Raw genomic sequence first — 27826 nt, 5'->3', positions numbered from 1 at the left:
AATGCAAGTTGAAACAGTAATGCCCTCACAGCGCCAAGCCTCAGGCTAGCCAAGAGCGCCCGATGTCTAAACAATGACTCCTGACCTGGGCGTGGGAGGGTCCTGCGTCCCAAGAAGCTACAAACAGACTTTCTTCTCTGCTTGAGGGATTCCGCTCTCATTCTCTCTCTGGGCCCCTTTGTTTCCCTTCCCAGGTCAGTGTGCTTAATTATTTCATTTTCACGTGTTTACTTGTTTATCCCATTTCCCGACCAGAAAGTCAGCTCCAAGAGGGCTTGGCCCACATCTGCTTTTCACTGCTGAATCCCTGGTGCTCAGCACAGTGCCTGATACGTAGCAAATGCTCAACAAACACTTTGGGGGTGCACGAATGCATGAATGAGAGGCTTCGCTGGCTCCAGCCGTCCGTCCATTTATTCACTCGACAGGCACGCTTTGTACATCTGTCGCGGATCTGGCTCTTGTCAACCCAAATAACTCCTTTTCTGCCCCAAGGAGCTCCCAGCCTGGTGGTGGGATGCTGGAGACGCATCCTTTGTGCAACGCGCCCTGACGAGGGCTATATCCAAGGTCTGCGGAGATGGGGTTGCAGGCAGGATCACGCTGTGGCAATGACAGGCACTTAAGCCAGAGAAATGGTATATGGTCTGGCAGGATTTCCCCAGCCTGAGTCAGGGGGCCCTAACTGCCCTGAGGCATCTGCCTCTGCCTCTGCTGACAACCACGGCTGCTTGTTTCTGCTAATATTGCAGCAGGGTGCATCTATAGAAGCGATCTATAAAACACCATTTACAGCCATAACTAAACCACAAAAATCAATCCCCAACGCTCACTCCCATCAACAAACATGCTTGGAGGGCCCCTCCTGGGGGGGGGGGGGGGCGCACAGCTTTAACGTGCCACAGGAGATACAGGGATGAATGAAGTGAAAGCTCTGACCCAGGGGGCTTCTAATCTCCCTGGGGAGACAGGACATGTGGGGAGGGGTGATTAGCCACACGTAATAAAAGTGTGTACGCACGACCCCGTAGAGTAGCCACCGGCCACGTGTGGCTGCTGACCGCTTGAAGTGGGGCTAGTCTGAATTGAGAGATGCAACACACAGAAAGCAATATACACATCAGCTTATGAAAAAATATATAATCTCAATTTTAAAATATTGATTACTTGTTGAAACGGTAACATTTTGGAAGAGCTGGGTTAAAATACTATATTATTAAAATTAATCTCACCTGTTTCTTTTACCTTTTATTTATTTAAAAACATTTTTTTAAAAGGGGTCCCTGGGTGGCTCAGTCAGTTGAGCATCTGACTCTTGATTTCGGCTCAGGCCGTGATCCCAGGGTCGTGGGATCAAGCCCCGTGTGGGGCTCTGCGCTAAACGCGGAGCCTGCTTGGGATTCTCTTTCTCTCTCTCTCTCTAATATAAATACAATGAAACGAAATTAGAAACATGTTTTTAATGTCTATTTATTTTAAGTGACGGAGAGAGTGCAAGCAGGGGAAGGGGCAGAGAGAGAGGGAGAGAGAGAGTCCCAAGCAAGCTCCGTGCTGTCAGTGTGGAGCCGGACGTGGGGCTTGATCTCACGACCGTGAGATCATGACCCGAACCAATATCGAGTGGGTGCTCAACTGACTGAGCCATCCAGGCGCCCCTCTTACATTTTAAAAACATGGCTGCTACAGGGTGTTAGTGCTCAGTTGGTTGAGCTTCTAACTCTTGGTATTGGCTCAGGTTATGATCTCACAGTCGTGAGATCAAACCCCACATCTGGCTCCACACTGACCGCATGGAGCTTGCTTGAGACTCTCTCTGTCTCTCTCTCTGCCCCTTCCCCTACTTGTACTCTCTCTCGCTCGCTTGCTCAAAATACATACATAAATATAAAAAAAATAAAAATGCGACTGCTAGAACTTTTAAAATGATACCTGTGTGGCTCTCATTACATTTCTATTAGGCTGGTCTAGGAGTGGAGGGGACCCAGCGGTGGACGGGTAGCCTGTGCTAAGACAGCTGGGAAGAATTCTGAGGAAACAATTAGGAACAATTAGGAGCAAGCAAGAGGGTGGGAAGGGATGGGAAGACATTTGAGAAGCTTGATCACAAAGGAAGGAGGGAGGATGACAGCTCAGGGAGGCAACAGAGTCCTAGGAACAATGCACACATCACCCGGGCTCTTCCTCCCCCTCCTGTCATCTTCCCAAAAGACGAACCTTGGGTGCCTCCAGTCACCCTCCCATGCATTAACTCTAGAATAAGGCTCTCTTCTCTCAATCCTGGGCAATACACAGTTGGCCACACGTGGCCAGTGATCTGGGTTTGGATGCTGAGTATCAGGTAAGTAAAATCCCTATTCACACCGTCCATTGCAAGAGTGGCCCCCATTACCCCTCCCTGATTCCCAGCACAGGGAATCTGGGCCCTGGGCAGAGGGCAGTGATGGGGGAAGGGAGAGAAGACCAGGGACACGGAGGCAGGTGGAGCTGGGGGTTTGGTCCATGTTTGAGATGGGGAGGATTTCTCAGAGGAGCAGTGTGGCCCAGGAGGGGGAAGTCAGCCCCCAAACCTGGCCAGGCAAAGCTTCCATTATGGACCTATTTCATCTGGGGAAATCAGGCAGCCTGGATCGGATATTCCTGCCTCTTCCCTCCCACTCAGCCACATAGAGAAGCTGTAAACACTCAAATGCAAGGATTAACTCTGCATGTGGTGTCTGGGACATTGTGAACAACTCTTGGGGGCTGTGTTTGTGTCTGTGTTAGATTGATCTTTTTAACCCCAGCACCTAGGACGTGAAGCTTGGTACACAGCCAGTGTTCAGTAAATACTGAAATATAAAGGAAGGAAGGGAGGGAGGGAGGGAAGAAGGAAGGGTGCATGAGTGAATAAATGACAAATCTGTGAACGGACAGAAGCAGATACTTGGAATGGGCTATACTCGGTCTATGCCAGATTTCTGGATGTGGGTAGCAGGAAGGTTTTCTCAAGGGCAAGATACCAGTGTCCCAGTTAGAGGAGAACTGATGCCCAGCACAAACCATCCCACCATCCTACCTCCCTGCCACAGGGCTCTGGGCCCACAAGTTTTGAGAGACAGTGTATGTCCAGGCTCTAGCCCTTCCTGGGCTAAAGCTCTGTCCCTGGTGTCTTATCCTATTAAGTACTTCTTTAAAGCCCCTTAAAGCCTCTGTAAAAGGAAAGATAATGTGAAGAATTCCAGAAGGGTTGGATAAGCCTGGCTGGGGGGTGGGGGTGGGGGCTGAGTTCATTCCTGGGACAGCAAAGGAAGAGCGCCCCAAGCTCATCAGGGAGCCTGCAGTTTTCCCTTATGGCCACTGGAGGGCACTTTGATCCTGAAATACCAGCTCTTCACCGCCTGTCTTCGGAGAGAACCGTTTTTTAAATCCTCCCAATAATGGTCGTTCTCCTGTGTTGAATATCCAACACAGTGCCAACACCTTAAAATATATATATTATCTCACTTAATACTCACTGTAATTGTGTCATCTTGGCTGTGTAGGAAAAACCGAGGCTTAACGAAGCAAAAGAATTTACTTAAGTTGGATCAGCTAAATACCATTTGGGGGGCGCCTGGATGGCTCAGGTCATGATCTCACCGTTCGTGGGTTCGAGCCCCGCGTCCGGCTCTGTGCTGACAGCTCGGAGCCTGGAGCCTGCTTCGGATTCTGTGTCTCCCTCCCTCTCTGCTCCCCCCCTGCTCACACGCTGTCTGTCCCTCAAAAATAAGTAAAGATTAAAAAAAAAATAAATATCATTTGGGAGTAAGAACTTGAATCCAAGCCCTTATCACCAACGATAATCAACAAATGTACAGGGGTGCCCAGCTGGCTCTGCGGGTAGTGCATGAGTCCCCAGACTCTTGATCCCTGGGTTGGGAGCTCAAGCCCCACTGTGGGTGTAGAGGTTACTTTAAACAGAAATGAATGCACATGAAGCAGCAAAGGGGGCTGGCTGAATAGGAGCGTAGAGAAGAATATGTTCTTCTCAACACAAATATTGTTACTGAACAATTTATACATATACAGAATTGGAAGATGGCTTACAATTTGTACATTTCATATGGTAATGTTTTTTTCCCCCTGAAATGATGTTATTAAATAAATGGAGTGTTTCACAGTTCATGGGTGTCTTGAAGGAAATGGTCATTGTAATATAAGGCAGAAAAAGATAATTTTCATTTCATACTTAAATAGCACTTTACAACCTACCCAGAACTGCTTTAAGCACTTTATTTACATAAAGTAACTCAATTAATCCTCAGAGCCACCCTCTGAGGTATGCACTGTTATGATCCCCATTTACAGACGAGGAAATAGGAGTCTCAGAGAGGGAAGCAATCTGCTCAAGGGCAGTAAGAGGCAGAGCTGGGATTAGGGACGCTGGCAGTCTGGAATCTGTACAGAATCTATAGTCTGGAATTTGGGAAATTAGGCTGGAGCTGGCCTGGAGAGGGGAGGGCTAAGAGTCCCTTGGGAAGGAATGCACTAGGGAGGTGAGGGTATTCCAGGCAAAGGGGAGAGCATTAGCAAAGGCCTAGAGGTGGGAAAGTGAGGTGAAGAGTCAGGCTAGTCTGAGGCCGGTGGCCCTGTGTGGAGGCCAGATGGCAGAGGCCTGCGCAGTCAGAGCTTCCCTGGGCCTCCTAGAGGTGGGAAGAAGAGAGGCACTGCAGGGGTGCCTGGATGGAGTGGGGGTGCTCCAGTGCGGGGTAGAGCTGAGGCCACCCTGCCCCCACCCCTCTCCAGGGACCGGCGTTGGGGAAGTGCAGTCTGTGCTCAGGAAACGGTTGGATTGGATTACAGGGAAGATTAAAGGAGCTAAATTGGGCCTGGGGCTGGGGGAGGTGTCTGAGAAGGGGACTGCAAAGGGCCAGCAGCTGGCTGGCCCCAAGAGGCTGCTGGGAGCTAAGGGTGGGGGCAGGGATCCCACACCAGGCAGGAAGTCCTTCTGACCCCAGTAACCGGAATGTGGGGTCACCAAGCAAGGGCATCCTTACTCAGATGGAGCTGGGGGAGGGTGGGGGCAGAGACCCAGAGACCAGAGGGGTGGGGTGGAGAGACCATGGCGGGGGCGGAGACAGACCTGAAGGTTGAGGGTTGAGGAGGGGTAGGAGGAATGGCCTGGAGAGGAGGGAGAGGGGGCAGAGACCAGAGAAGGGGAAGAAGCCGGGCTTGGAGACAGTCTGAGCCCCATCCTGAGAGGGTATACGGCACTCCAAGCCTTGTGGCTGGGAAGAGGGAGGCATTGTTGCTTGTAGGGTGTTGGTGGAGAGCTCCTGGCACAAAACTGAGGAGTACCCTCCCACAGTCCCAGCGCCCCCCTCCTCTCCTCCTAACCTCCCCCCACCCCATGCCTGATTGGCAGCACCAGCTGTGGCCCCTCCCAGCTCCCAGGGCAGGTGGTCAGTGGTCTATTCTGGTGCCAGGGTGGCTGGGGAGCTTGGGGAAGGGCAGAGGGAGAGCCTGGCCCATGTCTTCAAGGCTCGATGGGGAAGGGGCATAAGGGGGGCTTCTTGGGACAGTTAGGGGATAGGGTTCTGACTGCTCTGGGTACGGAGAAAAAACTCCAGTGCTCTGTTTCCAACAAATTGTCTCTCGGGATCTTTAAAGTTGGGAAGGGGGGTGTATCTGAGACATCTCTAGGTGGCTCTGGGGCCTGAGAGCTGTGGCAGTGGGAGTCCCCAGCAGCTGACCTTGGACCCCAGGATCCAGCCCAGCCCCCAGTCCCAGTGCTCCAGGCAGCCTCTCGAGGACAGAATGGGGCATGCTTCTGCCTGAGGCCAGCTCCCAGGCCAGCTGGGGGCAGTCTGGGGCCAGGGTGCATTCAGGGGATCCTCTCCAGCTGGCAGGGGAGCCCCAGTGCCTGGCTGGCCTGAGGGTGGCACTGGGCAGAGTGACCCCCACCAGCCTCTTTAATCCCTGGATGGAATATCCTCAGTGCTCCCAGGTCCCATGGGATGGAGGCCAGACCCCATATGCTGATGGGGTTTGACTCCCTAAAACCTGCCCCCTCCAAGCCCAGTCCCCTTCCTGGAGGGCAGTGGGGTTGGGGAGAGGAGCAGGGTGGAAGGTTGAGAAGGACTTGCCCACTACTAGACAAGGGACTTTTCAGTGGAGATCCCTGGATGGGGCTGAGTTAAAAAAAGGAAGGACCTAGAGCTGAGGCTACCAAGTCAGTCTGTGGCAAGGCCTTAGAGACGCAGAGAAATGAGCTGGGTTTCTAGGAGCTATCAACTTAAGGTTCAACCCAGACTTTGTTTTTACTTGCTATGCAACCTTAGAGAACTTCCCTAACCTCTCTGAGTCTAGTGTCCATAACTGCAAAATGAGGATAATGGTTACTTCCCCATGTTGTAAGGATTAGAGATATGGTGATTTTATACGGCAGGTGTCCAGAATACTATGCCTAGTATACAGTAGGTGCTCCATAACTGGTAGTTTTGTTGGGCATGGTATTCTGGACACCTACCATATAAAAATCTATCTCTAATCCTCACAACACTGGGAAGTAACTATTATCCTCGTTTTACAGATGAGTAAACTGAGGCTCAGAAGGGTGAAGTAACTCACTCAAGAGCGATAGATCCAATTTGACCCCAAGCAGCGGTCCAACAGTTGCTTCCCAAATCCCACCCCCCCCCCCGACCCACCCCTTACCCATACCTCTGTAGGGTCAGATGGAATTTAAGCCACTGGCTGGCTCTCTGGACAGGTGTGAGAAGATAGAAAGATGAAGGACAAGGGCTACAAAAACTCTGAGGGTTCGAGAAGGGCTATCTTCTGGAACCCACGACTCACTTCCACTGTGTACTTGGATGGTTTGAAGAATAAAGCACCCCACTCAGCCGCTAGAACAGCTCAGAGTGCTGTGGTGGACTGTGGTCTGGACTGGCAGAGAAGGCCCTAGGGTCTGAGTGGACCCCAAGATGACTGTGACTCAGCTGGCTAGAGGAAGAGGAGGATGATCCTATAAGGCTATAGATAGCAACTGTGCATAGTGGCCATGTGAGGTCATTGCCAGCCTGCTCAGGCCCTGTTTAAAGCACTCCACAGCCTCAGAGTGATGTAGGAAACCTGGAAAGGGCCCAGGACAGCAGAGATATGACCAAACTGGAGGGGCTGAAACCAAAAAAGCCTGTGAGGAAAGATGAAAGGAATGGGGACGAATCAAGGAAGGAGAGGCGGAGTGATGGCACTAAGAACCTGCCAGAAATCCAGGGAAGAGAGGAAGCTGCCTTTTCTATCTGGTCAAATTCTAAGAAAGAAGGGGCTTGCATTTCAGCAGAGGGATTAGAGTCAGGCCTTGAGAGGCTATCCAGGGTGTGAATCCTTGGGCAGGTGAAGGAGCCTGTGAAATCTTGCATGGAGGTCGGAGCAGGGCGGAGTGCCATCGGACCCCATCTCAGGGGCTCTCGACTTCCCTCTGACACCCTTCACCCCACTTCTCAGACCCCTTACCCTCTTCCACCCAGATACACCCTAGTGTGGTCAAAGAGCGTTTCTCTTCTTCTGCTTGGGGGTTTCCGCGGGGGGGCGGGAGGGGTGCATGGCTGTGTGGGGACAGACAGCTCCTCTGCCTCGGTTCTCTGTCTCTTCAGGAAATGGCTCAGGATCCGGCGCCATTTGGAGAAGTTTAGAGGCATCCCCTCCAAACTGCTGGTAATCGTGCTGAGGAGAGATATGTGTGGGGACAGCTGGGAGAGCCGGCAGGACACAGGGCTGTGTTGTTTTGTTGGGCGGGACCCCCCCCCCTCCCCAGGGAGAGGGAAGACAGGAGCACCTACAGGTTGCAAAGAACAGGAGGGTAGGGAGAACGTATGTCTAAGGAGGATGTTGATCCCATTTCTGCTGGCTGGTGTAGCCACGTCTCATCATGGGATTGGGGCCATTCTGTGGCTGTGCCAGGGAGCTGGGTTCCGATTGATGGTGAGTCTGAGAGGCTCCCAACAGGGCTGCCCCGGGGAGGCACCCAAGCCTTGATTCAGAAGAAAAAGGCCTCTCTCACTCCTCTCCTTGAGGCAGAGTAGGGAGGGATGTCCAGGATATTTCACTTTAAGCAAGGAGAAACTGACACCCAGAGAAAGGACATAACAGTCTGGTCACACAGCTTATCTGGATCTGGCAGGCCTCTGGCCTCCCAACTCCCAGCCATAGGCTGCTCTCTGCACATCAGAAAGCCTTCTGGGGGGGACCTTCTTCTAATGCTACTGAAGCCCCTTCTCCTTCCCTGGATTTGACTTTGGTCCCCTTCCTCTGCTTCTCCATCTCCTACCCATGCGAGTGACACCTGAGGGGACAGGATGCTCCGGGTCCACAAGGCAGTTTCACCTCTGCCATCTCAGTGGCCCCTCCCCTTGAAGCTCAGCCTCACCCCCCATTCTCTCCCCAGCCTGCAAAGTGTCCTATTTGGTAGAAGTTGGGGGCTGGGAGGAGGTGAGATTGGCCTCAGACTTCTCCTACTTTGGCAGAAAACCCTCAGCGTTCCATGTCTGTAAAAGGAGCCGTGGGGCAGGCAGGGGGTTGGAGCTGGGCTGTGGGGCCTCCCCGGGGAAGGGGCTGGGTCAGCGGTGTGGGGGTGATGAGGAGGAGGTGGAGGAGGGATTTATGAGAATGGAGGTGGGAGTGCCCCCCACCCCCCATCATGAAGCCAGGGGCTCAGAAAACAGTCTGGGATCACATGGAGACTGGCCTGAAGGTCTTAAGCCAGTGAGAGGCAGAGGGAGGCAGATGAGGGCTGGGGGGCTGGCCCAGCCTGGGGAAGGGCAGTATGAGAGAGAGGAGTTGCAGGGAGAATCCTGACGCCACCGTCCTGCTGGGCCCCCAACTCAACCTCCCCCTGGTGATATCAGGAAGAAACAATTGCCTCTGGACATTCCTTCCCTTTTACAGTCACTCCAGGCTCCTCAGCAGCCTGTAGAAGGTTAAGCAGCCACTAGAGCTGAGAGGAATGGGCAGGGGGGGGTGGGGAGGTGCCGCAGGGAAGGGGGCTGTTGCCCAGGGAGAGCTCTGGGAGCGTTGAGGCAGGGAGGCACCAGAGAGCAAGGGCTCAGCCCTCAGCCGGGGACCACTCACCACTCCCTGTTCCCACTCCCTCGGCCCAGGGATTCAGGATATCAGAGGCTGAGGGGACCTCAGAGGTGACCTGGCCTGATCCCCTTTCACACTTCTGACTGACAGAGCCAGAGAGCAAATGGGACTTGTCCAGGTCACCCAAATGATTAGTTGGTGAACCCCCAGGATGAAGACCCGTATCTTAGCCTCTGGCTGACCACCCCACACCCACACCCACACCCCCATGCTTGAGCTTACTACCTCCCTACCAAGCGGAAAGCTGAGGCAAGAGCCAGGGTTCCAGAGTTCACACCTGCCACACTGTCCCCAAGGCTCTCGTGCAATGGCTGCCTCCTGGCCCAACCCAGCTCTGGGTAGAAGCCCCATGTGTTCAGCTGGAAAACAGAAAGAGGGGGAGGATGGGTCCTGGAGAAAGGGGCAAAGGGAAAGCCTTGAAGGGGGGGGCACGTCAGTGGGTGGAGGAGGGGTGCAATGTGGGGAGACATCAACACTGTCTCCCACCTGGGATCCTGGGCCAGACTTGGGGTATGAGGTGCTCCCAGACAGGGCAAGGTGGAAGAGTGGCTCCTGGTCCTTTTCTGCCCTCTTTCAGTTTTTCCTCAATCCAAATGCCCCAGGCTGGTCAGGTCAGCACCCCCACTCCAGCCACCCACCAAGGCCAGCCACCTGACCCCTCATCTGTGCCATCTATGGGATCTGGGAGGTTCTATGGGCAGTTCCAGGGAACCCTTTGTGAGGTTCAGAGATCTGCCTCGGTATCTATAGGCCCTCCAGACACTAGGTCGGCGTCCACAAGCCCTCCAGACACCGAGCTTAGAGGAAGGCAGGGGACAGCAAATGCAGAGGTCTGGCGGCTGGAAAGAGCCTGGCAGGGTCGTTCAACTGGTGTCATCCAACCAGTGTCACCCAACAGAAAAGAGGATGGTGTGGTTGAAGTAAGGTGTGCCCAAAGGAAAAGTGAATGAGCTGAGGTTGGCAAGGTGAGCAGGGCCGGTCCTATGGAGCCTTGGAGGCCATGATGACTCTGGGTTTTGCTGGTTTGTTAGCTCAGGGAAGGGAGAGAAACTGAAAATGGTGAAACAGGCAGAGTCTCCAAGAGGAAGGTGTACTGCCCCCAAGTATTTGATCTGTGAAAGTGGAGCTTTTTTCACTCTGCTGGGCTCCCTGGTCAGAGTAAGAGCATAGCAGAGACACATCATGCAGGTTCAAATATAAGGGAATGTTTTCATATATATGTGTGTGTATATGTGTGTGTGTGAGTGTGCGTGCATATTACATATACATATACATATGTATTGGTATTGGAAATGGGAAGGTCCCCTAAGACAGACCATTTCATTCAGTGTTTTTCAGTATATATATTTTCAATATAATTTCAGTATTTTCAATATATATATATATATATATATATTTTAAGTTAAGCTCCATGTCCAATGTAGGGCTTGAACTCACAACCTTGCGATCAAGAACCTCATGTTGTACTGACTGAGTCAGCCAGGTGCCCTTAAGGAAATGTTTTCTAACAGCACAGCTGTCCATTGTCCATGACAGAGATGTGTGGTACCCAATGACTCTTAGTGGAATGGAATGGGCTGCCTAAAGACACCAAGTTCCCAGGCAGTGAAGGGATTCAAGCAGGACCCATGCCTGCTAGAGACACCAGAGAGATTTCAACCTTAATTGAGAAGTAAGGACATTGGACTGGCTGACCTCGTGACTTTTGAAGTCACCTCCAACCTCAAGCTCCCAAGACTCTCCAAGGTCAGGGTAATCTGGGAGGATTTCAAGCAAAAGCAGGACTGACTTTTTTCTTTAATTGGGTTGACAAAATGTATTGATAGCAACCAGTGTACAAGACATTGTACCACATACACAAGTTTATAAATCGTCCCCTTTTTTTCCTGAAAAACACTGAATGAAATGGTCTGTCTTAGGGGACCTTCACATTTCCAATACCAATTAGCTCAAAGTAAGACTGTGACCATAAAATAATCTATTTTTTTAAAATAGCTTATCAAAATTTATAAATTCAAAAGTGTGTCCCCAGGATGTTCACAGCAGCATTGTTTATCATAGCAAAAGAATGGAGACAATATAAATGCCCATAAATAAAAAATTGGCTAAATAAATTATGGCAAGCTCAAACAGTGAAATACAAATGAGGATATTAAGAAGAATGACTCAAAATGTCCCAATAAAGAAAAGAGCAGGCCCAGATAGATGGCTTCACTGATGAGTTTTACCAAACATTTCAGAATTAACACCAGTACTTCTCAAACTCTTCCAAAAATTTGAAGAGGAGGGCATACTTCCTAACTCATTGTATGAGGCCAGCATTTCCCTGATACCAAAGCCAGACAAAGGCACCAAAAAAATGAAACTACAGACCTATATCCCTTATGAATATTGATATAAATTCTAGAGGCTCCTGGGTGGCTCAGTTGTTAAGTGACCAACTTCTGCTCAGGTAATGATCTCACAGTTGGTGAGTTTGAGGCCCCCTTGGGCTCTGTGCTGACAGCTCAGAGCCTGGAGCCTGCTTCAGATTCTGTGTTTGCCTCTCTCTCTGCTCCTCCCCTGCTTGCACTCTGTCTTTCTAGCTCTCTCAAAAATAAATAAACATAAAAAAATTTTAACAAAACACTAGCAAACTCATTCAGCAGCATATTAAAAGGATTATATACCATGACCAAGTGGGATTTATTTCTGGGTTGCAAGGATGTTCAACATATGAAAATCAATCAGTTTAATATGCCACATTTACAGAATGAAGGGCAAACGCCACATGATCAATTTCATTTATAATAGCATCAAAAGAATAAGATACTTAGGAATAAACATAATGGTGGAGGCATAAGACTTGTTCATTGAAAACTATAAAACATTACTGACATAAAGAAGACACAGATAAATGGAAAGGCATCCTATATTCATGGATTGTAAGACTTAATATTGTTAAGCTGTCAATACTGCCCAAAGTGACCAACAGATTCAATGCAATTCCTATCAAAATCCCACAAATATGTTTTGAAGAAATGGGAAAATCCATCCTAAAATTCGTATGGAATCTCAAGGGACCCCAAATAGCCAGAACATATTGAAAAAGAACAAAGTTGAAGGCTTCACATTTTCTGATTTCTTTTTTTTAATTACAAAATTTTTTAATGCTTATTTATTTTTGAGAGAGAGAGAGAGAGAGAGAGAGAGAGAGAGAGAGAGGACATGAGCAGGGGAGAAGCAGAGAGAGAGAGGGAGACACAGAATCGGAAGCAGGCTCCAGGCTCTGAGCTGTCTGCACAGAGCCTGAAGCAGGGCTCAAACTCACAAACTGTGAGATCAAGATCTGAGGGGAAGTTGGAAGTTTAACTGACTGAGCCACCCAGGTGCTCCTCCTGATTTCAAAACTTATCACAAAGCTACAGTAATCAAAGCAGTGTGGTATTGTCAAAGGACAGAGAGATCGGCCAGTGGAGTAGAACAGAGAGCCCAGAAATAAATCCTCACACATAGGTTGAAATGGTTTTTAGCAAGGGTGCCAAGACCATTCATTGGAGAAAAGACAGTCTTCAACAAATGGTGCTGGGAAAGCTGGATTTTCACATGTAGAAGAACAAAGTTGGACCCTTACCTCACACCACACACAAACATGAGCTCAAAATGCATCAAGGACATAAAACTGTAAAACTCTTAGAAGAAAACATGAGCGGTAGAATTCATGACATCAAATCTGGCAGTGATTTCTTGACTATGACACCAAAAGCACAGGGAATAAAAGAAAAAATAGATAAATTGGATTTCATCAATATGAAAACCTTTTGTGCATCAAAGGGTATGATCAACAGAGTGAAAAGGCAACCAACCCACAGAATGGGACCTCTTGAATTTTGTGCCAAGTAGATTACACATCCAGATAAATTATTATTCTTTTTAGTGTGTCCCAGTCTAAATAGTTCCCTGGGGAGGCTAAACTCTTACTCCTGAGGTGCTGCCCAGTTCAGAACGTGTTTTGGAGCACTCCTCTTTCACCTGCTGTCCAAGACTTGGAGTGTTGTTTTGCTGCACTCCATGGTAGCAAATTCTTGGGGTTGGAACTGAAGTTTGGAAACAGCTCCAAGTGGTTCAGAGCCAAGTCTGGTAGATGTTGATTTTGAGTAGAGAATAGGTGACATAATTTATTTGTTTGTTTTCTACTTCATTTCACCAAGGAACTGAGATCTCGGGCTGGTCTGAAGGGCAATTTCCTTATGTGGTCTGGAGACTGTTCACAGAGAGGACTCCCAAAAATGTTCTGTCCTCCCTAGGAAATGGGTGCACAGTCTCCTACAATAGATTAGTCAGGAATGTTTGGCTACAAGTGAGAGGAGCCAGCACCAAGTGCCTTAAGTGAAAAAAAATGGAAAAGTTTATTGGCCCCAAAGTCAGGAAGGACACTGGGGGAGCTCACAACATTGAGGGAAGAGCTGCAGAACCAGGGCCCCAGGGGTTGGAATTTAGGACTTTTTGCCTGGCACTCTCCTCTCGAGGTGTCTCTGCTTCTCCTTGAATGTTGACCTCCCTTTCCTCCTAGTGCAGAAAGACCCCAATGGGCAAAAAACATGGTTGCCACAGCCTCCAGTTTAGTAATCAATGTTCCAGCTATAAATTCCAGGGAAGGTCTCTGATTGGCCCTTCTCAGGTCCAGGTCACCCGTTGAGCCAATCATTGCAGTCAGAGAGATACAGTTTATAATACCGGCTGGGAACTGAGTCACCTGTCCACCCATCATGTGCAGTGTGTGTGTGTGTGTGTGTGTGTGTGTGTGTGTAAGTGTGTAGTGTGTGTGTGTGTGTGTGTGTGTGTGTGTGTGTAAGTGTGTAGCATTTGTTACCAAAATAAGAGAATGAGAAATAAAGCTTGCAGGCTAGTTTGAATTACAACAAGGACGGTTGTTGCCTAGGATATGCTAAGGATCCACATGGTCTCTAAAATTCTCCAGGAGCCTACAATCTAGTTTGGGAGACAAGACACAAAAATAACCAGAACTCAACAGCTTGCACTGACTCCAGGCCTGGATAAGAATATCTGGAACTCCCCACCCACCTCATAGGCCTGTCTCCTGGATAAAAATTAGATACTTGGTGTAAAAAGACTTTGAAAAGACAGCAGTAACAAAGCCCTTTACAGTTCACCTGGCACATTCACATCCATTCTGGGGGCAAAGCACAGCTCTGGAGTTCGACTGCCTCAGCTCCCTGCAGTATCCCTGGGAATAATACTAGTTCCTACTTTATAGGATTGTTGGAGGATTGGGGGTCATGGGTGGGGAGTGCTCAGCACAGCGGGTGCTTAGTATGTGTAAGGTATTATTTGCATGCTGTTACCCAAGCCTCTTCAAACCCCTGTGGGGTAGATATGGCGAGGCTGACCATTTCCACTTTATTTGACTTGTGTGACTATTTCCACTTTATAGTGGAGACACAAAGAAGAAGGACTTGCCTGCTAGTAATTTGGCCCCCTGGTGACGGCAGAGCTAAGCCAGGACCAGCACCCTAATTCCAAAGTTTGCATTCTGAGAGGGTCAGATCTAAGAGAGGCCTGGAAAGTGCCAGGTGGAGATGTAGGGAGACAGCCAGTGCTCGTGGAGAAGTCCTCAGAGGTCAGCCAGTACCTTGTACGCTGCGGACGGGGAGCTATGAAGGACTGGACAGGTCCTCTGTGGGACTCCATTCTTGCTGGGGGCTTGGAGCCTTATGGGGGTGGGAAGTGACTGGGGCTTCTCTCCCCAAACCTCCCTCCGCCATCTGACACCCATGCCTCCTCAGGTACGGGCCCCCATCCCCCCAGAGCGCCTCTCCCGTGCACTTGCTTCCCGGATTGATGCATTCTCCTCTATAAATACCAGCTCTGGTATGTCAGGGCTGGCAGCTGTTGCTGCCAGAGAGATGGCTGGGTTGACATGTGGCTCCTGACAAAATACAAACCCCTGGTGTACGTGGGTGTGGGTGATGTGAGTAGGGGGATGAATCAGAGTATGGGTGGGGGTGGGCACAAGGGGGCAGAAGCCAGGCGAAGTTGGTGTGTGGGGGTGAGAATACACAGCAACTGGAAACTGAGAGGGCACTAGACTCTTTCTGGAAATCACCCTGTTGTTTATAAACTTGAGGCTCCGCCCTACCCCCCCCCCCAGGAGGGGTGGGGGAAGGGCCTAGACTAGCCCAGAGGGAAACTGAGGCTCAGGACTAGAACCCTGGTACCAGTGTAGATTCAGGAGCAGGCGGGATCTGGCCAGGACTGTTCTTTGCCCCCCAGGATCCTCTCCCACCCTGCCTGCCTGGAGACCCTCTTCCTCTATGCCTGGCTGGTGGACTGTGTTGCCTGAGCCCTGCCGAAACTCCATCCCTTCTAGAAAATCTTTGCAGGGGAGGGAGGATGTGGTTTTGAGCCTTTCTTGGGAATAGGTCTTGTCCCTTCAGGAAATGACTCAAAGTCTCTCCTTAGAGCAAAAGGGACACCCTCAAACCAAGTGGAACCCTCTCTCCTACTCTCTCCCCTGACTCCCGTCCCCCTCCCCAGGCACCCAAGGGCTGAAAGAGGCCTGTCAAGGGGTTCTGGACATGCTTGCTGCCCCCGGTGAAGGGGTTGGCAGGCCTGCCCATCTTCTGCCCTCCTAGGTCCTCCAGTCTGCCCCACACCTCTTGCGGGCCCCTTCCCACCAGCTGAGGGGCGCAGGCCTCCTGCGGGGGAGCCGGCCTCCCCGCCCCCACGCCAGCGGCCGCCCTTCCTGGCAGGACAGCGGGATCCTGCAGCTGTCAGGGGAGGGGCGGCGGGGGCTGATGTCAGGAGGGATACAAATAGTGCGGACGGCTAAGGGGCCCTATCTCCCCTCGACGCATCCACTCTCCGGCCGGCCGCCGCCGCCCGCCGCCTCCTCCGTGCCGCCCAGCCTCGCCCGCGCCGTCACCATGAGCCAGGCCTACTCGTCCAGCCAGCTCACGTCCTCCTACCACCGCAGGTTCGGTGGGGCCTCGGGCTTCCCGCTCGGCTCCCCGCTGAGCTCGCCGGTGTTCCCGCGCGGGAGCTTCGGCACCAAGGGCTCCTCGAGCTCGGTGACGTCCCGCGTGTACCAGGTGTCGCGCACGTCGGGCGGGGCCGGGGGCCTGGGGTCGCTGCGGGCCAGCCGGCTGGGGACGGCCCGCGTGCCCTCCTCCTCCTCCTACGGCGCGGGCGAGCTGCTGGACTTCTCGCTGGCCGACGCCGTGAACCAGGAGTTCCTGACCACGCGCACCAACGAGAAGGTGGAGCTGCAGGAACTCAACGACCGCTTCGCCAACTACATCGAGAAGGTGCGCTTCCTGGAGCAGCAGAACGCGGCGCTCGCCGCCGAGGTGAACCGGCTCAAGGGCCGCGAGCCGACCCGGGTGGCCGAGATCTACGAGGAGGAGCTGCGGGAGCTGCGGCGCCAGGTGGAGGTGCTCACCAACCAGCGCGCCCGCGTCGACGTCGAGCGCGACAATTTGCTGGACGACCTGCAGCGGCTCAAGGCCAAGTGAGGTCCCGGCGCTCCCGGAACCCCTTCTCCATGGGCTGGGCGCGGGAGGCGAGGCCGGGGGGCTGGGGCGCAGCCGTCAGCACCTGCCTGCCTCCAGGGCGCCAGGGACTCCTCTCCTCCCCACTCCGGGGAGAGAGCCATCTACGGTGTCCTCCGAGGAGAGATGGACCGCAGGTCTCTCCCTCGTGCTCTCACTCTGCAAAGGAGGAGTTTTCTTGGGGACCTCCTGGGGGTGCAAATGGGAGACCTGGGCCCTGAGGACAGCCTCCTTAAGAGCATCTTAAGATGCTGGGGTGGTGTTGACGGGGGACAGGCAGAGGAGTGGAGGGAGGAGGTCGGGGTTCAGTCAGAGGGAGAGGAGAGGTTGATAGGAGACAAGGAGGATGGGGCCGGCTGGGACAGGCAGGGGCTGGGGAATCCAAGTGGTAGCTCTCAGCTCATCTGTAAGGGGGCCCAGGGGAAGTGGGTAGACAGCAGATCTTGGTCCTTGTCCCTAGCTGAGGCTGTGCCATTTCACAGAGGGAATGGATAAGCTAGAGGAAAAGGCGGGGAGGAGCTAGCTGCAGCCCCCAGAAAACTTGGAGGACTTGGTGGTGGGCTTCATCAGGCTTCCCATCTGAACAGGGAACAAGAACAGAGCAAGTGTTAGTAGGTCCTGCTTCTGACAGCTTAAGTGAGCAGAATCACTGTCCTGCCACTGGGACACAGACAATAATTGAGTGCCTACATGGGCCAGGCTGGGGCTGGGAACCAGGAACATAGCAGTGGATAAAATAGACACAGTTCCTAATCCCAGGGAGGTCACAATCTGGTGGGGACATAGACTTCCGGGGTGTGGCTCTGGGGAAGAAGTTGGACCACTTCCTGTCCCCTCCCTGGGTGGGCGGGGCCTCTTGTCTCTACCCTTTAGCCAGGCCTCCTGACACTGTGGGAGCCCCACTCCCTGGGCAGCCCCCATTCAGGCATCTCCACTGCCAGTTTTATCCCCACGGACTGTCACTTCCTGTCTGTCTGTTCTGGCCAGGCTGCAAGAGGAGATTCAGTTGAAAGAAGAAGCAGAGAACAATTTGGCTGCCTTCCGAGCGGTGAGCCCTCTTTGGTCCCCCAGTGGAGCCTTACCCTTCTCACCCCATGTGACCCCTGGTCTCCCTCTGCCCTGCCTGGGTTATCAGTGACCCTGTCCCTCTTGCTTGATCACTCCCAGGACGTGGATGCCGCTACTCTAGCTCGAATTGACCTGGAGCGCAGGATTGAATCTCTCAACGAGGAAATTGCGTTCCTTAAGAAAGTGCATGAGGAGGTATGCCCTCGGCCTTCATCTTCAGGGTCTTTAGACCCTGGTGAGGGCAGCTGGAAGGGATGGGGGGCAGTGCAAGGCTCTGGGAACGGGGCTGTGAGGGTGCTGTGTGGGTGAGTCTTGGTAAAGCACTGAAACCCAGCTGCACCCTGCAGGAGATCCGAGAGCTACAGGCCCAACTTCAGGAACAACAAGTACAGGTAGAGATGGACATGTCCAAGCCAGACCTCACTGCTGCCCTCAGGGACATCCGGGCTCAGTATGAGACCATTGCAGCTAAGAACATCTCAGAAGCTGAGGAATGGTACAAGTCAAAGGTGGGTAACCTAGCCCAGGCGCCCTGGCTCTTCTGTCCCCCTCCATCCCTGTTTAGAGATGCTTCCTCTGCTCTATCCATGGGGAGGAGGGTGAGCCAGGTCTCCGTGCTCCCTTGTCCCTTGCCGTCCCTACCTGCATCCTCCTTTTCTCATGCCCCTCCCTACCCTTAGGTGTCCGACCTGACCCAGGCAGCCAACAAGAATAACGATGCGCTGCGCCAGGCCAAGCAGGAGATGATGGAGTACCGACACCAGATCCAGTCCTACACCTGCGAAATCGATGCCCTCAAGGGCACTGTGAGTCCCTGCCCACCTTGCCCAGCCCGATCCTTCAGGCCTACAGCTCACACTCTCCCTCTGTGACCTTGGTTCCTTCCCATCACATGACCTCTTTGGGCTTCTGTCTCTTTATATCTACCACAGGGATGAAAACAGATGGGTGGATTCTCAGTTGGACTCTCAGGAATTATGGGGCTCCTAGGTGGGGGTGGAGAGGGTGAACATTGATGCTTCCTTTTATCACTTCTGTTCTCTGGGTTTCTACATAAGACTTCACTTGAGTTCAGGGTCCCCTAGCTCAGAAGAGTTTTCCAGCTCCTGGACCTGACCATCTGGGGTTGCCTCCTAGCTCTGAGGCTGTGTCTCTCCCCATCCCGGGTCACTAGTGCCCACCCCTCCATGCCTGTTCTTGACCTGGGTGTCCCTCTCCTGCAGAACGATTCCCTAATGAGGCAGATGCGGGAGCTGGAAGACCGCTTTGCTAGTGAGGCCAGTGGCTACCAGGACAACATTGCACGTCTGGAAGAAGAGATCAGGCACCTCAAGGATGAGATGGCCCGCCACCTGCGCGAGTACCAGGACCTGCTCAATGTCAAGATGGCCCTAGATGTGGAGATCGCCACCTACCGGAAGCTGCTGGAGGGCGAGGAAAGCCGGTGAGAGGCGAGGCCGGGGCTGGTGGTGGGGTTCTGGGGAGTGCTAAGGCGCCCATTCCTGCCCTGGGAGGGGGGCTCAGGATCACCTTAGCAAGATCTGGAAATAATTTTGTACACGAGGCCACCACACCACTAATTGTGGAGAATTAACTAAGGCCACCTGAGTAAAGGTGATTTAATTAATAGCTTTTATAAAAAGAGAAACATAAGTATTCCCTCATCCACCTTCAGAATTAAGAACCAGCAGCATAAAACCATGTTCAGCAACGAGTAATAAAATATTACTGCCAGTCAAGGGGGAGTTGAAAGCAGAGTAGGGGATGATGAGGAAGGTAAAGGAGGGGCCAATAGAGACAAGTAGAGAGCCTTGGACACAGGCTAAGAAGGAGAGTGCAAGACTCGTGCACTGAGGGTGTACAAGTGCACACACACACACGCACACACACACATACACATGCTCGGAGGATAAGACAGCATGACATGCTCAGAGCAACTTAACCTCTAGATACCGAAAATGACATGTGACTAGAAGGCAATGTGAGGGAAATTTCTGGGGTGATGGAAATGCCATACATCTTTTTTTAATGTTTGTTTATTTATTCATTTTTGAGAGAGAGAGAGAGAGGGGGAGAGAGGGCATACGTGGGAGAGGGGCAGAGAGGGCAGGAGAGAGAGAATCCCGAGTGGGCTCACAGAGCTCGATGTCATGAACCATGAGATCGTGACCTGAGCTGAAATGACGAGTTGGGTGCTTAACCGACTGAGCCACCCAGGCGCCCTAGAAATGCTGTATATCTTGATTTAGACTGGTAGTTACATGGATGTAGACATTGATCAAAACTTGCTGACTTGTATACTAAGCAACTGTGCATTTCCCTGCATGTAAACCTAACCTCAATTTAAAACAGGTCAATTGCTCAAAAAAAAAAAAAAATGACACCTATTGATACTCATAAGAATGATAATATCTAAGGTTTTAAAAAATCAGCAGACATGTTTAGATAGACTGCACATAGAGAGATTTCAGATTTCATAGAATTACATGTACATATAATGACCATTTAAGGTGGCTCAAGTTGCATTCTCAATGTTGCATTCTCCCAGCACTAGGCATAAATGGGGATGGCATTTACGCTGGCACTTGCCCTCCCATGGGTGGGCTGGAGGTTCCCAGCCTGGCTGGAGGGTGGGCATACATGATGGATGTTGCCCACAGCTGCTATCGATACACCCTGCAGTGCCTGAAGAAGGAAATCCTGGTGAACTGGAAAGGGCAGAGGGTTTGGGAGTACTGATATGAGGCCAGCAAGTCAGGGATGGAATAAGTGATCCTTCCAGAAGGAATAGTTCCTGGGATAGCTGCAGTTGACCTTTGACCCCATGCCCTTAGTGGCATGAAGGTGGGAGTGTTAAGGTCAATGGGACAGGGACAGCTGACAATGGTCTTTAGAGGGGGCCTGGGCAAGCTTTGGTGGGGGGGGCGGGTCACAGGGAGAGATGGAGGGCCCTAACCCTTTGGGGGCTTGGTCTCTCCCCTTTCAGGATCAACATCCCCATCCAGACCTTCTCTGCTCTCAACTTCCGAGGTGAGTGCCTGTTGGTCAGTGGATGCTGGGTGGCAGGGGCAGGCGTCCGGCATGGGCACTGCCCGAGGCCAGCCAGGAAGGGAAGATGGAGCCGTGGGGACAGGGCTGAGGTCTGGGAAAGAGAAAGGGGGCTGCTGCAGGTGGGTGAGGGAAGTTAGGGACAGGCACCGTCTGACAGCAAGATGTTCCCAATATACCCAAACTCTGAAGGTACCAGGGGTGTCCTTGGGGGTCTGGCAGCAGAAGCATCTAGAACCATACACCCTGGGCTACAAGGCACCCACCAGCCAGTGTCTGTTTGGCAAATTGCCAAGCATCCCCTACCACTCCCACTCCCACCCCCAGCTCCTTGTTGAACACCTCCAGTTTGCTGGAGCAAGATGTTGGATGCATGTTTTAAAAAAATGGAGCCAAACCTTAGCAAAGCCAAACAATTAAAAGAACGAGCTCCTAGGGCATTCTGCCATTCTGACATTAGTAATATGCAGATCGAGTGGCTTTCCAGCCCCAGAGAGCAGAAAAACACGCTATAATGATACATTAGGAAAGCAAGTCGGAGTCCTTGGCAGGATCGCCTTTCCTAGATCAAACCTTTTATATCTTCGACGTTCATTTCCATCGGGAAAAATACATGCCGTGCCCCACCGAGTTACAACGTTCATCACAGGCTGGTTGCTCGCTAAGGAGATTCATGAACACCAAACTCAGAATACTCAGGACCTAAATTTGACCTGCCCTGTAAAACTCAGAACCTCTTTTTTCAGTTGGTAGTTTATGCAGACACCCGAGCGTAAGCCTTGCAACTGAAACTGCTTAATGCTTTTTCAAACCAATGGTTCTGTGGCCATGACAGTGCAAGTATCATTGTTCCTGTTTCACAGTGAAGACACTGGGGCGTAGAGGGGCAAGTGACTGGCCACCAGCACGATGAATCAGTAGCTGACTTCTCTGTCTGTCGGTCTTTCATTAAGACACAGTTTACTCATCTGGAGTCTGAAAGGGGGCTGGGTGCCATGAGGTCCTCCAAAAGAGTGTCTTGACGCTGGGGTTGGGGTTCTTTCCGGGTACAAATTCATGCAGGGCTGTGTTGGAGCCCAGTGGTAGAGAGGGAGCAAAGAGGTGTGTGAAGAATGGGAATGTTGGGTGGTCTGGGGCCTCAGGGGTCCCCCACCCTTCTAAATCAGCCCATAGCTGGAGCACATCTGTTGGCTTCTGAGCCCTTCCCGGCCATGGGATTGGCCCCAGTGTCTGCAGAGCCCGCTGCTGGATGCTGGGCTCAAGGACAGGTTATGAAGTCTTGCTGAAGAAGTAACAGGCCCATCTTGAAGGGGGAGGCGACTTCTGGGCTCCATCCCATGGAACCAGGGATGAACTTCTAGTCCCTGGAGTGGCCCAGGCCTGGACTTGGTCAGGCTGATTATGTGGTTGGATCTATTACAGAAACAAGCCCTGAGCAAAGGGGTTCTGAGGTCCATACCAAGAAGACAGTGATGATCAAGACCATCGAGACCCGGGATGGGGAGGTGAGCCATCTGCCTGGTCCCCTTACCCTTGGAGGGGGGGCTATGGGGTGTGTCTGAGAGGCTGTCAGCCAGGTGCCTTCCACCAACTGTGCTGGTTCAAGCCTCTACCTGGAAGGAGAGGGGGTCCTGCTGCCCTGGAGTTGGGGGGCAACCCAGGATTGGGGCTCCATTCTCCTGCCAACACTGGTTTGCACTGGGCTTCTCTTCTTCCCCAGGTCGTCAGTGAGGCCACACAGCAGCAACATGAGGTGCTCTAAAGCCAGAGACCCCTCTGCCATCAGAGACCATCCTCGCCCCTGTCCTCACTGCCTCCTGAAGCCAGCCTCCTTCCATCCCAGGTCACCACACCCAGCCACAGTGCTCCCCTCACAGCCTCTGACCCCTGCTCACCGACCACTGCTCATGGCCCCTACAGGGGACATGGCTCACCCCTGCCCAGGCACAGGCAGCCCCAGCTGTGTGAGTCCTGGATGTTGGAGATGAGTGAGCCTGGTTCCTGGCTGCCCTCAGGGTGTGCTGGGCAGGGCCAGGATGGAGCCAAGGCAGAGCAGTGCCCCTGCCCCTCCTACCTCTGTGACCTCAGGCTCTAGCCTCTGGCTTTGGAGAGGGCTCCAGAGCAGGGTGTTGAGACCCCATGTGATCAGGATGGAACCTATGGACGTGCCTACTCCCTACTCCCTAGCCTGGGTCAGAGAGAAAGGGCAGCCTCCCCAACACGCCGGGCAGGTGACTGGGAGACTAGCCCCTGTGGGAATGGGGGCTTGAAACTGACCCCATGGCCCCTTCCTTTCCCACAGTGGGCTTAGAAAGCAGGGGCTGCAAGAGGGAACCCCCGAAGGTGCCAGATGTGGGAGCAGGAGATTCAGAAAGAGAGAGGGTGGGCGAGATGCTGGAGAGGAGAGGAGAGGAGAGAGGCAGAGAGCGGTCTCAGGCAGGGGGAGGGGTGCCCCCCTCCATGCCTGCCCCTCCCCTGCAGCAGGGGCTCTGAACAGAAACAATAAAAAGGAAGCACAAGCCTAGCATGTCCTGGCTGTGTTGACTGCCTGGTTGCCTCTGGGGGCCCCCAGGGCCCTGTCGCACGCCCCTTGAGATGGATTGTGCGCTGCCCTCCTGCCCAGTCAGACTGTCCCCCAGGGCCTGTCACCCCTACTGTTCCCAGAACTTCCCAGCCTTGCTGTGTGCATGTAGTGAGTGGTGGAGGGGGGTTGGGCAGGAGACTTTTTAAAGGGACCCTTGAATACCTCCTGTTAGGCCCCAATTCCTGAGCTGCTGCCTTTGGGCCCCCTACCCCACTTCGAGATGATCAGGGCCCCAGGGACATCACCTGCTGCTCTTTCTGAAGGACACAGACTGGCCCTGAAGTAGAACTCCCCTATTCCCTTCCCCAAAGAAGTTCACAGCCTCCTCCCATTAAACCTGCCTGAGCACCTTCGATGAACAAGGGCTGATTCAGGAACAAAAACAATGTTAAGAAAAATGGAAAGCTTTATCTTGTTCTTGGAGAAGAAGTCTCAACATTCTAAAGATGTCAATTCATCCTACATTAATCTATAATTTCAATGCAATGCAATCTCAGTGAAAATACCAAAGGGAAATTTGGGGACAATTTGGTAAGCATAGGAGAGGGGCGTGTAGGACATATGAAAAAGCATTAGGAAGTCCTAGAATAAAATATTAACACAGATGTGTTAAAGGTTTCTGTGGGAGAATATATAGGCTTAGGGGTCATTGGGCAGCCATTGGGGCAGGAGTGAAGCCTGTCTCTTTTTACTCCTTCCAAAAAATTCCAGATGGACCTAAGATTTAGGAAGCCTGATGGATCCGTATAGGCCTCAACCTTCAAGTTAGTCCTCACAGATTTAAGAGATTATTCTTTATAAGAGAGGAGAAGAGAGTAGAGATCACAAATGTGGTCAACTCAGGCACAGTCTGTAAGGAAAAAAAAAAAAACTAATAGGGTTTTAGCCTTAAGGTCTCTAGGCTGACGCTCCTAACTGGCTTTTGCTAGAAACTTCCAGAGCCTTTCTGGTGTCTCTATCATTCTTCTTCTCCTTGGATGCCACCCTCCCTCATGAGTTGCCCCTTCCCTCTGGGTTGTGTAGCCCCTCCCTATAAGAAGGCTCCATTCTCTGTCTTTGCCCTGGGAGCACCGTGGGCACACCCAGGTCCCCACCCTCTGTCACTGGCAACTCATGGTCATTTATTTCCCCCCAGTGATCTAGTGGGATGAACCCTGCGGGCCCCAGAACTACCCCAATCAACCCGTAGTGAAATTCCAAATGAAATCAGGAGTAGCGTTTACAGTGTCCCCTTCCTGGGATACAGGAGGAGGGACAGGTGAGGGGCTTCTCATCCCTGAGCCTGGTGGGGGCCCTGGAGTCTGAATTAGTTTCTCTGTGAGAGACATGCTTGGGTGAGGCTAGGCTCAGGTGGATAAGAGGTAGTGTGTGTATCTGTGAGTGATTTCAGGAGCCTCTCAGCAATTTCTTCTTTCCCCTAAATGAGTATGTTCACTCATCTACCCCACAAAGGCTAAAGGGACACGTAGGTCAGGGGAGGTCTTAGAGGCATCCCTACCCTCCAAAAAAAGGGTAGGTGTAGACTAGTCACTAAAGTGGAGAGAGTCTAGGCATCTTCGACTCTCATAGTCAGACCCCAAGTCCCTGAGGCAGTGACCCCCACAATACAGGAGTCCCCTCCCCAGCCTCGCCCCAACACCTTGGTGAGCGGTCGTCAAGCTCTGCTTGAATATCTCTGGTGTCAGAGAACATACTACCTGCATGGTGACCCCTTCTAGCTGGGATAGCTCTGCAAGTCAGAAAGTCCTCCTCCTTGGCACACTTCTGTCTCCGGTAACTACTACCCACTTGTCCTCAGAGAAGAGAGAAGTCCAGACCCACCCTGTGTCCCCAGCGGGGAAGCATTCTCTGAGCAGAGCCTTCCTGGGCCTAGAAGTCCTCTGGTTCAGGGTGCCTGCCTGGCTCAGTCGGGAGATCGTCTGACTCTTGATCTTGGGATTGTGAGTTCGAGTCTCACGTTGGGTGTAGAGATTACTTAAAAATAAAATCTTTAAAAACAGCAAAAAACCTAAATAGAAATCCTCTGGTTCTAAGTCCTCTGCTTTGCCTATCTCTTTGGGAGGTGGACAGTGATACAGGGACTCTAGGGCAGGGGACACGGATGTGGTGCTCCCAAAGAATGGACAAAATGAGCCAAAAAAAAAGATCTGGGTTCCATGTGGTCATATATATGCACCCCATCACCTCCATGGCAAAAACTCTCCCTTTTCCTTGGGACACTCTGGTATCTTCTCCTGTAAGACTCTGAACATCATGAAATAAGAGAGCCCATGGAGGGCTGACTAGCTTCACATTAGACCCAGGGGACCTGTTCTAGACCAACTCAGACGCCACCTGAGGGGTGAGGTAGGAAGGACTATAAAGACAAATATGTCCCTGGGCCAGGAACTGAGGGCTCAGCGGACACTGTCCTGCCCTCTCTGTCCATTCTGACTACCCTCCTCCTCCCCCTGCCCCTGAGACAGCACCGTCTACCCAATTACGCCTCCCTCTCCCTCCTCTCACCTGGTGGCCCAGGACACTTATGCAAATACATCAATGGCCTCCAGTCCAGCACCTGAATGTCAGCTAACCAAGGTTGGGGGGGGTGGTTCATCATTTTACTCACCACTGTTCCCCTGGTGCCTGGGAGAGTGCTTGCTTGCTCCATAGAAGGTGTTCGTTAAATATTTAAGTACTTGTTGAATGAATACCCACCGAGCACTTTTATTTACGTTTCTCTAAATTAAATATTTACTGGGAAGGCTGATGGCCCCCACTTCGTTTAGTGATCCAACCAACATTTATTGACCTTTTGCTGTGTGCCAGGCACACGGTGCATCCTTATGTTCCAGAGGAAACCCCCCACGGCCCAGAGAGGTGGGGTGAACTGGCAAGGTCACACAGCATCTCCACGGCACAGGAGGACCAGGCTCCAGGCTCCTTGGCCTCCGGAGTCCAGATCTCTTTCCATGACACCATAGGCTTGTGATCGCAAGGCAGGGCAGACTGGCAGCACACACCCAGCCCGGCGCCAGGCCGCAGAGCACTATGGGGCCCATTGTCAGGGACAGATGAGCGCCTTGTAGCCAGCTGCCCCGGGTGGTGGGCCTGGCCAGAACCTGCTGGCTTCTGACCGGCACGGCTAGTACGGGCTCCTCCAGGAGAGGGCACCAGTGACTCACATGGGCCTGTGCCCTCCCTACGGGGCCCACACACCCCTGAGCACACATCAATGAATGGCCCCCCTTATGGACCTTCTGCCAGGAGATACACAAGCCATGTCCCAGGCCCTGCGCCAGGCCCTGTTAAATAGTTAATATTCATTTTAATATTTAATATAATAATTTAAAGCCATCACAACAACCTAAGTCAGATCATGTAATTCCTCAGCTCAAAATCCTCCGAAATGACTTCCCGTTTTCACTAAGAATAAAAGTGCCATGGCCTACGAGATGCTTGCTGTCTGGCCCCTGCTACCCAACTGACCTCATGTCCCTCTACCCTCCCTACCACTCCCTCCAGCCCCACTGGCCCCTGGCTCTGCTTGGAGCCTACCAGGCACGCTCCCCCCTCTGCCAGAAGCAGTCCTCTCCAGATATCCACACCTTTTGTTCCCTCACTCCTTTAAGATTGGCTCAATTATTCCCAGTGAGCCTCCAACCACCCTATTCGAAAGTTCAAGCCCCATCACGCTCCCATCTCCCTTGCCCTGCTCCATTTCCCCCGCAGGGCAGGAATCCTTGTCTTTTTTGTCCACTGCTATATCCCTACTGCCTAGGACAGTGCCAAGCACAGAATAGGAACTCAAGAATGTTTGTTGAATGAACGAATAAATCCTGAGTTGGGCTACCCCATTTTATAGATGAAGAAACTGAACCTCTATGACATTAAGTGACTTACTCAAGACCACACAGTTCATTTATTCAACCAACTGACCAACCAACCAACCACCCAGTCAACATTTACAGACCACCTAACTGCATGCTTTCTGAGCGAGTTGTTGAGGTCTAGTGGTAGGTGGCTTTGGATTACTGGGTTTTGTTCTTCTTCTTTTTTTTTTTAATGTTTATTTTTGAGAGAGAGAGAGGGAGAGAGCACTCCAGATGGGGAGCAGCAGAGAGAGAGAGGGAGGCTCCAGGCTCTGAGCTGGCAGCACAGAGCCCGACGCAGGGCTCGAACTATGAACCGTGAGATCATGACCTGAGCCGAAGTGGGACGCTTAACCGACTGAGCCAGCCAGGCGCCCCTCTAGTTCTTTGTTCTTGATGTTCCATCTGCTTGTGAAGCCTCCTGCCCTGCCCCCCGCCACTTTTATCTTTTTAGAATTACATTCATGTTTAATACTTCATTATCAATGGCTTCCAGGGATCGGCAGAGGGGATGTGGTTGTGCACAAAAGGGATATTCAGGCAAATATTTAAGGTGATGTTCTGTACGGTCCTGAGGTAGAGGATGCACAATTCTGTGCTTTCGTCAAAACCCAAAGAAC

General features: G+C 52.0%; 1 protein-coding gene and 1 long non-coding RNA gene across 2 annotated transcripts; one reads left to right on the top strand and one right to left on the bottom strand.

Annotated features, from left to right (window-relative positions):
* The first annotated feature begins 15930 nt into the window (after positions 1 to 15930).
* Positions 15931 to 23295, top strand: DES (desmin). Its single transcript, XM_019445862.2, has 9 exons — positions 15931 to 16615; positions 17643 to 17703; positions 17823 to 17918; positions 18071 to 18232; positions 18404 to 18529; positions 18947 to 19167; positions 20710 to 20753; positions 22194 to 22276; positions 22492 to 23295. The coding sequence occupies exons 1-9, from the start codon at positions 16032 to 16034 to the stop codon at positions 22531 to 22533; spliced, it is 1419 nt and encodes a 472-aa protein (XP_019301407.1). The 5' UTR covers positions 15931 to 16031; the 3' UTR covers positions 22534 to 23295.
* LOC128777665 (uncharacterized) lies at positions 17204 to 17424 on the bottom strand. Its single transcript, XR_008422935.1, has 2 exons — positions 17346 to 17424; positions 17204 to 17234 (listed from the first exon to the last, which is right to left on the bottom strand). It is a non-coding gene; the product is annotated as an uncharacterized LOC128777665 (long non-coding RNA).
* Positions 23296 to 27826: the final 4531 nt, after the last annotated feature.

The sequence above is a fragment of the Panthera pardus genome, unplaced genomic scaffold (genome assembly GCF_024362965.1).
Source record: "Panthera pardus isolate Hobbes unplaced genomic scaffold, ASM2436296v1 HiC_scaffold_10, whole genome shotgun sequence".
Taxonomy (NCBI): Eukaryota; Metazoa; Chordata; class Mammalia; order Carnivora; family Felidae; genus Panthera; species Panthera pardus.
The sequence above is the reverse complement of the archived record's forward strand: the minus strand, read 5'-3'. Positions and strand labels throughout refer to the sequence as shown.